The 12369-nt window shown below is 49.5% G+C and overlaps 1 protein-coding gene across 1 annotated transcript in view; it reads left to right on the top strand.

Annotated features, from left to right (window-relative positions):
* Positions 1 to 12369, top strand: part of DNAH2 (dynein axonemal heavy chain 2) — a 162387-nt gene that overhangs the window by 12306 nt on the left and 137712 nt on the right. The window contains exons 3-6 of the mRNA XM_087891622.1: positions 555 to 646; positions 4817 to 4987; positions 8864 to 9092; positions 10171 to 10281. Of these exons, the coding sequence (XP_087747748.1) occupies positions 555 to 646; positions 4817 to 4987; positions 8864 to 9092; positions 10171 to 10281 (603 nt within the window). The remainder of the gene's footprint in view (positions 1 to 554; positions 647 to 4816; positions 4988 to 8863; positions 9093 to 10170; positions 10282 to 12369) is intronic.

The raw sequence follows: 12369 nt of genomic DNA on the forward strand, positions 1-12369 counted from the left end.
TCCTATCCTATCCTATCCTATCCTATCTCTCTCTCTCTATCTAATCTATCCATCCATCCATCCATCCATCCATCCATCCATCCATCCATCTATCCTAGCCTATCCTATCTCTGTCTCTGTCTCTGTCTCTGTCTCTGTCTCTGTCTCTGTCTCTATTTCTATCTAATCTATCCATCCATCCATCAATCTATGTATCTAATCTATCTCTTGCTAAGGGCCGTCTTTCGACTTTGATCCTAAGGCAGGCTTCCTCAGCCTGGGCAGGCTTGGCCGGGGATCATGGGCCTTGTAGTTAGCAACGCTTGGGTGGGGGGACTGCCCCTAAGGTCCGAAGCGGCATCCTCGGGGCAACAAGGAGCAGCCCTGTTTAGTCCTCCGCTCCTTTCTTGGCCTTTCCTTTCCTTAGCCCTTCCCCTAACAACACCCCTGCGAGGTGGGCCGGCCGAAGAACAACGAAACGGCCCCCATTCCCTCCATGTGTATGGCTGAAACTCAGCTCTTCCCATTCTTAGTCCGGTGTCTCTAACCCCCCCCCTCTTCTTGCCCTCCCCCAGATTATATCCAGCCTAATGTCCCCGAAGAGGCGGAAGAGAACGTGGAGCTGGTCATCGTTCCTTCCACCCCCATGGAGGGAGAGGCGGATTTGGTAAGTGGGTAGGTGGGGGGGGCGGGTCTCGCCCTGTGTGGGGGGGCATCTGGGTCCCTTTGGGTCACCGTCCGCTGGCAGGACCCATCGAAACTCTGGGAATATACCGGCAGCTCCCGATTTACGACCGCAATTCGTTAGCGTGAGTTCTGCCCCATGTTGCAGCTTTTCTCTGCCACATTGACCGTCGTAATTTATTTATTTATTTATTTATTTAATTAATTAATTAATATACCGCCCTACTCCCAAAGGACTCAGGGCGGTGAACAGCCAAACAGTAAAAATACATAAATACAAAATTTAAAAACAAAGTAACTTTGAACGGTCGCTAAATGAGCCGTTGTAAGTCAAGGAGTACGCGTACTGGAAAAAAAAAAAAAAGGTGACTCGGGACCATTTTTCACACTTAACGACCGTGGCAGCATTCCCCGCAGTCACCCGATCAAAAATTCAGATGCCTCGAACCGACTCACTTTTACGACGGTCGCGTGCGTCCCGGCAGCCTTCTGACAAGCAAAAGACAAGGGGGAAGCAATGGGGGTGGGGGGGGGAAGAAGAAGAGACAGGACGGCCGTTTGTCCGAAACGGTCTAGGGTGGGGGGTCTCCTGTTTAAGCAGCGGCGTTGGACTAGAAGACCTTTTTAAGGATATTGTTGTGTTACCAACCAGCAGAGTACGTGCACAGAGAAACGGTACTGAGAGCAATGAATACAATACATACAAACTGGTTTAACAAAGCTTTTACTTTGTAGTAAAAAACAATTGCCTAGTCTTTTAATCAATCCAAGTCTTTAGCCATTCAAATCAGTCCGAAGTTACAGATACGTTCTTACCAGACAAACAGCAGTAATTCATGCTAGTAACAAATCACGATGGTAGCAGATCCATCCACGTCTTCACCCATGACAGTAACAGTTCCAATCAACAGTTCCAGTCAAGCAGCAAGTCAAGCAATGATGAGAGCAGGTCCAACAATGACTATAGCTGGGCTTCCTTCTTATATACAGTTTACATTAGTAATTATCCACTTAAGATAAGTGAAGTCAGCAGTGCAATGACTCAACAGTACAATTATGATAATTGCAGTCAGCAGTCATTAGTCATGACAATGACTCAGCAGTACAATTACTCAGCATTACATTTAAAAGTTACAGAATACATTTAAAGTTATAGCACACATATATTGCCTGGACAACTTGTTAGGTTTAAACCATATCCTAGCAGACCTCGGATCTATTCAAATGTATTGATTGGGACCCTGCCATCGTGCCGCCCTGGGATTGCATCTGCAGCCAGCGATTTTGCAATGGGGAGAAAGGGAGGAAGAGTCTTCCCTAAGCACAGGCAGTCGCTTGGATTCCCCCCCGTCCCCCCCCCGCAAGACAAATCCCAGGGAAGGCCCAAAAAAAAGGGGGGGAGTAATATTTCTGCTTGCAATCTTGCACACTTCCTTTGCATCACACACCCCAGCACATCTGGTTCTGCGCTTCCACGCCAGATGTTGTGTTAATGGGATCCTGATTTCCAGGGTTTTTTCCCCTCGGAAAAGCTCTTAGGAAAAGTTTATTCGTCAAGCATATATAAGATTACGGGTAAAAAGGATAAACATCCTTTGAATACCATTTGAAAAGGGTAAGTAAAAAGGAGTATTAGGACAGGGACGGTAGGCACGCTGGTGCACTTATGCACGCCCCTTATAAGGGGATAACTTGGGGTGAGGGGGGGGGAAGAAATTGGCTTGAAACAACCCCACCCTTTTCGTCCCCCTGACTTTTTTGGGGTTCCCCAAGCAGCAAAGTTTAGGTAGTCCTCGACTTACGACTGTAACGGAGCTCAGAATTACCAGTCGTGAAGTTGTGCCGGTCGTTAATTGGATGACCGCATGACCGTGCCTGGTTTTACGAGCAGGGTGGTTTTTTTTTCTTGCAGCGGTCGTTAAGTGGATCACTGATCATTAAGCAAATCCATTCATATATATGTGTGTGTGTGTGTGTGTATATATATATATATATATATATATATATATATATATATATATATATATATATATATATCTATCTATCTATCTATCTATCTATCTATCTATCTATCTATCTATATATATATATATATATTGTTCTTTTTAATTCGTAAGTTCAAATGTATAATACTTTTCTAGTCAGGGTTTTTATATATATATATATGTGTGTGTGTGTATATGTATATGTATATGTATATGTATGTATGTTTTTCTTTCTTTTTCGTAGGTTTTATTTGTATGTCTCTTTAGCCAGGTTCTACCTACGTAAACCAAGATATTATGCAGCCCTAGTTCAGTGAAATCACAATTCACTAGTTTCTGGGCTTTTTTTTTTTCTTTTTCTGGCAGCCAGCAGACCCTTTGCTGCCCATTGGGAGACTAAGATAGATCTATTTCAGCCTTATAAGGCCTCATCAGTTAGCCACACCCTCATCTCATCTCATATATGTATGTATGTATGTATGTATGTATGTATGTATGTATGTATGTATGTATTTTTCTTCAACCGGGTATTTTCCAACGTAAACCAAGTTTCTCAAATTGCAGCCATAGCTCAGTGAAATCACCTCCACTATCCTAGGCTTCTTCAGACAGCAAGCATGCATTTTGCTGCCTATTGCTTGCTGTCTGAAGAAGTCTAGGATAGTGGATGTGATTTCACTGAGCTATGGCTGCAATTTAAGAAACTTGGTTTCCGTAGGAAAATACCCGGTTGAAGAAAAATACATACAAAAAAACCTACGATAAGAGAGGAAAGCATATATATATATATATATATATATATATGTATGTATGTATGTATGTATGTATGTATGTATGTATGTATACATACATACATACACACAAACATACATATATATATGTGTGTGCCAAGATATTCTCAATCTTACACAGGAAAAGACCCGAATACACCAAAACTATATATATATATATGTATTTCTCTTTAGCCAGGTTCTTCCTACGTAAACCAAGATTTTTATGCAGCCCTTGTTCAGTGAAATCACAATCCATTAGTTTCTAGGCTTTTTTTCAGGCAGCCAGCAAGCACTCTAGCTGCCCATTGGGAGACTAAAGAGACTAAGATAGATCTATTTCGGACTTATTAGTCCTCATCAGTTAGCCACACCCTCATCCCATGTATCCTCCCTGTAAAGGTACAGTATTTGTTTTCTTTTCTTTTTGTAGGCCTTTATGTGTATTTCTCTTTAACCAGGTTCTTCCTACGTAAACCAAGAGTTTTATGCAGCCCTAGTTCAGGGAAATCGCAATCCACTAGTTTCTAGGCTTTTTTCAGGCCTAGATTTTTACAGGGAGGATACATGGGAGGAGGGTGTGACTAACTGATGAGGACTAATAAGTCCGAAATAGATCTATCTTAGTCTCCCAATGGGCAGCAGGGTGCTTGCTGGCTGCCTGAAAAAAGCCTATATAATACACACACACACACACACACACACACACACACACACATATATATATATTACAAACTATTCTAAAAATATATATATATTACAAAATATAAAATACATATATATTACAAAATACAATATATATATATATTGGTGGGAAACTAGGAAGTAAATGAAAGGTTTCCGTTAAATACGACATAAATATCAGCTGTGTGACCAAGGGACGCTGCAAACGGCCGTAAATTTGCCCAAAACCCCAAAGTGTGATATCACATGACGAGCAAGGGAGGTTGGGGGTGGTCACTGTCGGAATTTCAAATCTGGGTCGTAAGTACAGGTACGTCCTCGACTTACATCCGCAACTGAGCCCAAAAGTTCTGTTGCTAAGCGACACGGTCGTTAAGCGAATTCTGCCCCATTTTACGATCTTGGGACATTGCAACCGTCGTAAATGGGGATGCTTCAACGGGCGTAAGTGTGAAAAAACGGTCAGTTCTAACTTCGAACGGTCACTAAAACGAACTGTCGTAAATCGAGGACTCACTTTACCTGTATTCCCTCAGATAGGAACCTTTGAACGGTCACTTAAGGAACCGGTCGTAATTCGAGGATTATGTATGTGCATGTCTGTGGAGGACACAAACTCGTCCAGGGAAAAATCGTCCCTCTCTTGAAGACAGTGTGGCTTGTGTTACTTTGTCAAAATTGTGGGTTCCCCCCCCCTCCCCGGTCTTTGTGCAGAAACCATGCCTCCGAAAACGGCTGTCCTTGTCCGGCGTCACCGAAGAGATGTGGACGGAGGAACATCTGGCCGCCATGGACCAGTTCCTGAAGGATGTCACCCAAACCATGATTGTATTTTACGTCGACGACTTCGCCGGGCTGAAAGTGGAACCGGTCATACCTCACCAGGTCAATCAATCAATCAACCAATCAACCAATCAATCAGTCAATCAATCAATCAATCAGTCAGTCAGTCAATCAGAACACAGCTGGAAGGGATCTTGGAGGTCTTCTACTTCTCCAACCTTCTGCTCAAGCCGGAGATTCTACACCGTTTCAGACAAAGGGATGTCTGATCCCTTTTTAATAACCTCCAGCGATGAAACATCCCACAACTTCAAATTTTATTTCAATAAATCAAGGAACGTATTTTCCCAAAGCGCCGGAAGGCAGGACAAGAAGCAAGGGATGGAAACGAATCAAGGAGAGAAGCAACCTGGAATGGAGGAGAAACTTCCTGACAATGAGGACAATTAACCAGTGGAACAGCTTGCCACCGGAAGTTGTGGGTTGCTCCATCACTGGAGGCTTTTAAGAAGAGACTGGACAGCCACTGGAATGGGATAGGGCAGAGATGGGAAATCTTTTTGCCGTCGCGTGCCAAAAACGGGGGGAGTGGAGGGGAGGGGGGTTGCGTGCGCGCATTCCCACACCCATAATGCAATGACTCCCCGCACTGCCCCTGCGCCCGCTCTCCCCTGTGCATGCGAGAATGACCCCTCCATGCCTTGTTTTGGGCATAGCAGGCCTCCCTGAAGGCTCCAGAAGCCGGAATCAGCCCATTTCTGGACTTCCAGTAGGCCCGTTTTTCGCCTTCCCTAGGCTCCAGAAGCCTTCCTGGAGCCTGGGGAGGACGAAAACAGCCTTTCCCGGCTCTCTGGAGGCTAGAAACGGCCCATTTCTGGATTTCCAGTAGGCCCATTTTTCGCCTTCCCTAGGCTCCAGAAGCCTTCCTGGAGCCTGGGGAGGACGAAAACAGCCTTTCCCGGCTCTCTGGAAGCTCTCTGGAGGCTGGAAACGGCCCATTTCTGGACTTCCAGTAGGCCCGTTTTTCGCCTTCCCTAGGCTCCAGAAGCCTTCCTGGAGCCTGGGGAGGACGAAAACAGCCTTTCCCGGCTCTCTGGAAGCTCTCTGGAGGCTGGAAACGGCCCATTTCTGGACTTCCAGTAGGCCCGTTTTTCACCTTCCCTAGGCTCCAGAAGCCTTCCTGGAGCCTGGGGAGGATGAAAACAGCCTTTCCCGGCGCTCCGGAGGCTCTCTGGAGGCTGGAAACGGCCCATTTCTGGACTTCCAGTAGGCCCATTTTTCGCCTTCCCTAGGCTCCAGAAGCCTTCCTGGAGCCTGGGGAGGGCAAAAACAGCCTTTCCTGGCCCTCTGGAGGCTTTCTGGAGGCTGGAAACAGCCCATTTCTGGACTTCCAGTAGGCCCATTTTTCGCCTTCCCTAGGCTCCAGAAGCCTTCCTGGAGCCTGGGGAGGGCAAAAACAGCCTTTCCCGGCCCTCCGGAGGCTCTCTGGACGCTGGAAACGGCCCATTTCTGGACTTTCATTAGGCCCGTTTTTCGCTCTCCCAGAGCCTCCGGGTGAGCCCTGGACTTACCTGGCACCTGAAATGGGCTGCATGGAAACTTCTGGAAGGGGAGGGGCGGCATGGGCATGGGTGCGCATCTTCCGCATGTGCGGCAGAGAGCCGAAAATCAGCTGGCCAGCGGGAGGCACGCAAGCACGCATGGTGGAGGTGATCTAGGGCGACGGCTTGCGGGCCTGCAGAAATGGCTCTGCGTGCCACCTGTGACACGCGTGCCAATGGTTTGCCATCACTGCTATAGGATCTCCTGCTTGAGCATGGGGTTGGACTAAATGACCTCCAAGGTCCCTTCTGACTCTATTTGGATAGCTAGTGCAGGCCTGTCAAATTGGCAATTTGAAGACAGGTGGACTTCAACTCCCAGAATTCCCTGACACAAAGGCATTCCGTTGGATACGTTGATACCAGTGGTGGGTTCCTCCCGGTTCGGTCCGGTTCGGCCGAGCCGGTAGCGGTGACGATATGACGTCACCGAACCGGTTCTCCCCCCCCACCCTCCCACCCACCCCACCCACATTATTCTTACCTTTTATTTGGTCCCACCCCCAATCTATTGCTGCCTCCTGAGTCCCAGCTGATGACTAGAGGGAAAAAAAAACTGTTTAAACTCTTGCCGCGCGGCTTCAAAGGGCCGCCCTACAGCTGATCAGTGTTAAAAGCAAACAAATGATTCGGGTCGTAAGTGCGAGGACTGGTCGTACGTGCGAGGACCTTCCAGAAATGACTCTGACCAGCTAGCCACGCCCACCTAGTCACATGACCTCCAAGCCACACCCACAAAATAAGGCACGCCCACAGAACCGGTGGTAAAAAAAATTTAGAACCCACCCCTGGTTGATAACGTATCAAACGTTGTGGCCTGCTTACTCTTTTGTAATCCCTTCCTCTGCAATCTCTCCATTGTTCTGTTAAGTGGATCCAGCTAAGGTAGTGTTGGGTCAAGCAGAGACTTCCGTAAAGACTGTCGGAACAGAACGGAACAAAACGTCATTCGAACGGAAGGGACTTTGGAGGTCTTCTCGTCCAACTCCTTGCTCAGACAGGAAGACGTTATACCGTTTCAGACAATTCTGGGAGTTTGACGTCCACGGAGTTTTTTTTAAAAATTATTATTATTATTATTAGATTTATATACCGCCCTACTCCCGAAGGACTCAGGGCGGTGAACAGCCAAGAGATAAAACACACAGATTACAAAATTTAAAAACAGTATAAAAACCTAATTAAATAAATTTGGCCCGGAACAGATTAAAACACCCCTAAAAGTTTTAGACAAATTTAAAATTTACAATTAAAAAGGGCGGTTAGGCCAGGCCAACCTGTTGGAATAAAAAGGTCTTGAGGGCACGGCGGAAGGTGCGTAAATCCGGGATCCTCCGTATCTCCGGGGGGAGCTCTTTCCAGATAGCGGGTGCCTCCACAGAGAAGGCTCTTCCCCTGGGGGCCGCCAGTTGACACTGTTTGGCCGACGGCACCTGGAGGAGCCTCTCTCTATGGGAGCGTACTGGCCGGTGAAAGGCTACTGGTGGCAGCAGGCGGTCCCGTAAGTACCCGGGTCCTAAGCCATGGAGCGCTCTAAAGGTGGTAACCAAAACCTTGAAGCGCACCGGGAAGACCACCGGGAGCCAGTGCAGCTCGCGCAGGAGAGGTGTTACATGGGAACGCCACGTTGCTCCTATCACCACCCGCGCGGCCGCACTCTGCGCCAGTTGGAGCCTCCGAGTGCTCCTCAAGGGGAGCCCCATGTAGAGAGCATTACAGTAGTCCAGGCGGGAAGTGACGAGTGCTTGAGTGATCGTGCGTAAGGAGTCCCGATCCAGAAACGGACGCAACTGGTGGATTAGGCGAACCTGATAAAAAGTCCTCCCAGGCACAGCCGTCAAATGCTCTTCTAAAGACAGCCGCGAGTCCAGGAGGACACCCAAGTTGCGAACCCCATCTGTGGGGGCCAATGACTCGCCCCCAATAGTCAGAGATGGCACCAACTGACTATATCGGGACGCCGGGAGCCACAGCCACTCAGTCTTGGATGGGTTGAGCCTGAGCCTGTTTCTCCCCATCCAGATCCGTTCGGCCTCCAGGCACTTCAAGGGCATCATTGGGGTGGTCCGGGGTGGAGATGTACAGATGTACAGCTGGGTGTCATCAGCGTACTGATGGTACTTCACCCCGAAACCACGGATGATCTCACCCAGTGGCTTCACATAAATGTTGAACAGGAGGGGCGAGAGGACCGACCCCTGTGGCACCCCACATATATATATAATATAGTATTGTATATTTGTTTTCTCAGGTTTGTATATTGTATTGTATATAGTATTGTATACATATATACAAAATATATATATTGTAGGTTGAGAGAACGCGACGGCAGGGGACTCCCTTGTCCCCGTCTTGATTTTTGCCGTTCTCCCGACAGGAGCAGAAACAGCTGGCCTACTTCATCCGCCAGGAGAACGCCGAAATTACGGAGGAGAACTTCCACGAAGTGGTGCAGTTCGGCTCCGTGCGCAGGCCGTACATCGATTCCCTGATGCGCACGCTCAACGCGGCCTATCTGCCCCGCCTCTTCCGCAAAGGCTCCTGGCCGGAAAGCATCAAAAACGAATTTTTCTCCGAAATTTATCATTTCATGACCTCCCTGACAGGTAGGCTTCGGCCGTTTTTCCCGTCGGATCCGCCTTTGCGGTCACAGATCCGTGGGGCTGGTGCTTTGGGGTTGTCCCAGGCCTCTGGCTGCTGATACGGGGTCGTCCTCGGCTTAACGAGCACCACTGAGCCCAAAATGTCCGTTGCTAAGTGAGTCGTTTGTTCAGTGAGCCTTGCCCCGTCGTACGACCTCTCTTGCCATAGTGGTTAAGCGAATCAGTGCAGTCGTTAAGCGAATCCGGATAACCCACCCCCCATCCATCATCATCATCATCATCTTCATTTAACAACTCCATAATCCCTTGCGGGTGGAGTCTGGGCAACTGAATGGAGTTAGCAGTGTGTTTTTTAATGGCCGGATGCCTTTCCTGTCTCCAATGAGGAGTTTTGTTCGGCAGATACATTCTCAGTGTGCCCAGAGAGAGAAATAGCTGCCTCTACCTAGGCTCGAACTCACAGCCTCCTGATTGTGAGGCGAGAACGCCACCTCTGGGCCACCGCACCACTAACCCACCCCCGATTGCTTGTCCCAGAAGGAGATTGCATGAGTTTTGCCCCGTTTTACGACCTTGCTTGCCATTGTCGTTAAGCGAATCCCCGCTGTTGTTGAGTTAGGATCACCGTTGTTAAGTCAATCCGGCTTCCCCCATTGGCTTTGCTTGTCAGAAGGTCACAAATGGCCATCACGTGACCCGAGGACATTGCCACCGTCATAAATATGAATCGGTTGCTAAGAATCTTCATTTTTAATCACATGACCAAGGGGCGGAAGTGTGAAAAAAAGGTCATAAGTCATGTTTCTCAGTGCCGTTTGTAACTTTGAACGGTCACTAAACGAACTGTTGTAAGTCGAGGATTACCTGTGCTGGTCGTAAGTCGCTTTTTCGGTGCCGTCGTAACTTCAAACGGCCGCTAAACAAATCATCGTCAGTCGAATGGACTACCTGGGATTGTGGGTGTCTCAATGGAGGACCGAGGAGAATGAGAATTGGGGGGGGGTCCTAAGGAGATGTCCCGAGGTCTCCCTCCCTCCAAAAGCCAACAAAAACCCTAATCCCCGGCCCTCTCCGTCCGCAGATACTCGCTACAAGATGAAGGGCCGTACCGTCCTTTACATCCCGATCGAATCCTTCACCATCACCCCGGAGGTGGCCCAGAAGGACAAGGCCGTGGTCCATCGTCTGGAGAGTGAGTGATGGGTCTTGGGGTATCTGAGGGGGGTGGGGGGCGCTCACCGGATGGGAAGAGGAGGAGATGGGCCGCTGGGGAAGACCACACCAGGCGCGATCATCTCACCGGCCGCTCTCGCGTGTGAGTGGATTATCCAAGCCGCCTCCGCGCTGCGTCTATCATTCCCAATCTGGTCAGACGCTGTGTGTGCACCCGGTCTTACGGCAGGGCAATGAGTCCAGCTGCAGGGGGTGGGGGGAAACGGGAGGACGAGAAACCGGGGGTCTTCTTCCCAGCTCGGCTCCTCTGGGGTCCCGGGGAAGCCCGTTTTCTTCCTCCGCATCGGAATTCACCAAAGAAGCACAATATAGGCAGGATACAAATGAGGATGCAGGGAGGGAGGAAGAAGATGAGGGAGGAAGGGAGGAAGAAGACGAGAGAGGGAAGGGAGCGAGGGACGAAGGAGAGTGGAGGAAGGAAGGAAGAAGATGAGGGAGGAAGGAAGGAAGATGAGGGAGGGAGGGGGAGGGAGGGAGGAAGGAAGAAGATGAGGGAGGAAGGAAGGAAGAAGATGAGAGAGGGAAGGGAGCGAGGGACGAAGGAGAGTGGAGGAAGGAAGGAAGGAAGGTAGAAGATGAGAGAGGGAAGGGAGCGAGGGATGAAGGAGAGTGGAGGAAGGAAGGAGGAAGGTAGGAAGGAAGGAAGGTAGAAGATGAGGGAGGGAGGAAGGTAGCGAGGGACGAAGGAGAGTGGAGGAAGGAAGGAAGATAGAAGATGAGAGAGGAAGGAAGGAAGAAGATGAGAGAAGGAGGGTTAGGGAAGGAAGGAGGAAGGTAGGAAGGAAGGAAAGTGCAGGAAGGGAGGAAGGAAGGAAGAAGATGAGGGCGGGAGAGGAAGGTAGGAAGAAAGGAAGGGAGATGAGGGAGGGAGAGGAAGGGAGGGAGGGAGGGAGAGGAAGGGAGAGAGAAAGGAAGGAAGGGGAAACCATCCCTGTGGGGTTTGTGCATTCACAGATTTTTGTTCATCTGACAGTGGCCATTCGGGAGGGGTGGGCAACAGGAGGAGGACGGGCTGGGGTGGGTGGGTGGTCTCAGACACTGGAAAAAGGTCTCGAACTCCTAGAGGAAATCTGTCCTTCCTTCACGACCAACGTTGGGGGGGGGATTGTGGACGACCCACAATCGAGCCCCAAATTTCCATCGCTCAGCGTGACATCCATTAAGGGGAGTTTTGACCCGTTTTACGACTTTGCTTGTGAATCCACCGCAGTCGATAAATCGGTCGCCCGGTCGTTAAGCGAATCCGGCTACCCCGTGGACGTGGCTTGTCAGAAGGTTGCAAAAGGGGATTGCGTGACCCAGGGACACGGCGACCGACATAAGTATGGGTCAGTTGCCAAGCTTCTGAATTTTAATTGCGTGACCCCGGGGAATGCTTCAATGGTCGTAAGTGTGAAAAGCAGTCATCGGGGGAGGGGTTAGTGCTGTTGTAACTTTGAATGGTCACTAAATGAACTGTTGTAAGTGGAGGATTACCCGTGAAAGGTTTGGGGCCTGGTGGGGTGGAAATGAGGCATCCCCTGCAGTTGGGGTGTGGGGGAAGCTTATGAGGGGACCCAGTGGGAAGATGGACAGGGGTCCCTCCAGCGTTTCTGCGGTCAGTCATAACGGCAAATGAACATGGACGCGGTGCAGCGGCCGTAACATTGGGACCGTGTTGTAAGTAGCTTTTGAGAGGTCTGCGGTAACTTCAACGGTCATTAAGCGAGGACCGTCTACACAGAGTCCTCAACGTACGACCGCAGTTGAGCCCCAAACGCACGGGGTTAAGTGAGAAAGTTGCTCGGTGAGCTTTGCCCATTTTCCCGCCACCGTTGTTAAGTGAATCGCTGCGGTTCTGAAATGAGGAACACCGTCGTTAAGCGGATCCGGCTTCCCGGTGGACTTGGCTCGCCAGAGGGGAATCGCGTGACCCCGGGGATGCTCCCACCGTCATAAATCTGCGCCAATTGCCAAGGATCTGAATTTGTGACCACGGAGACGGCGCAACCGTCGTAAGTGTGAAGACGGCCGTAAGTCCTCTTTTTTTTCAGCCCCGTTCTAACTT

The sequence above is a fragment of the Pantherophis guttatus genome, chromosome 4 (assembly GCF_059756535.1).
Source record: "Pantherophis guttatus breed Tessera chromosome 4, ASM5975653v1, whole genome shotgun sequence".
Taxonomy (NCBI): Eukaryota; Metazoa; Chordata; class Lepidosauria; order Squamata; family Colubridae; genus Pantherophis; species Pantherophis guttatus.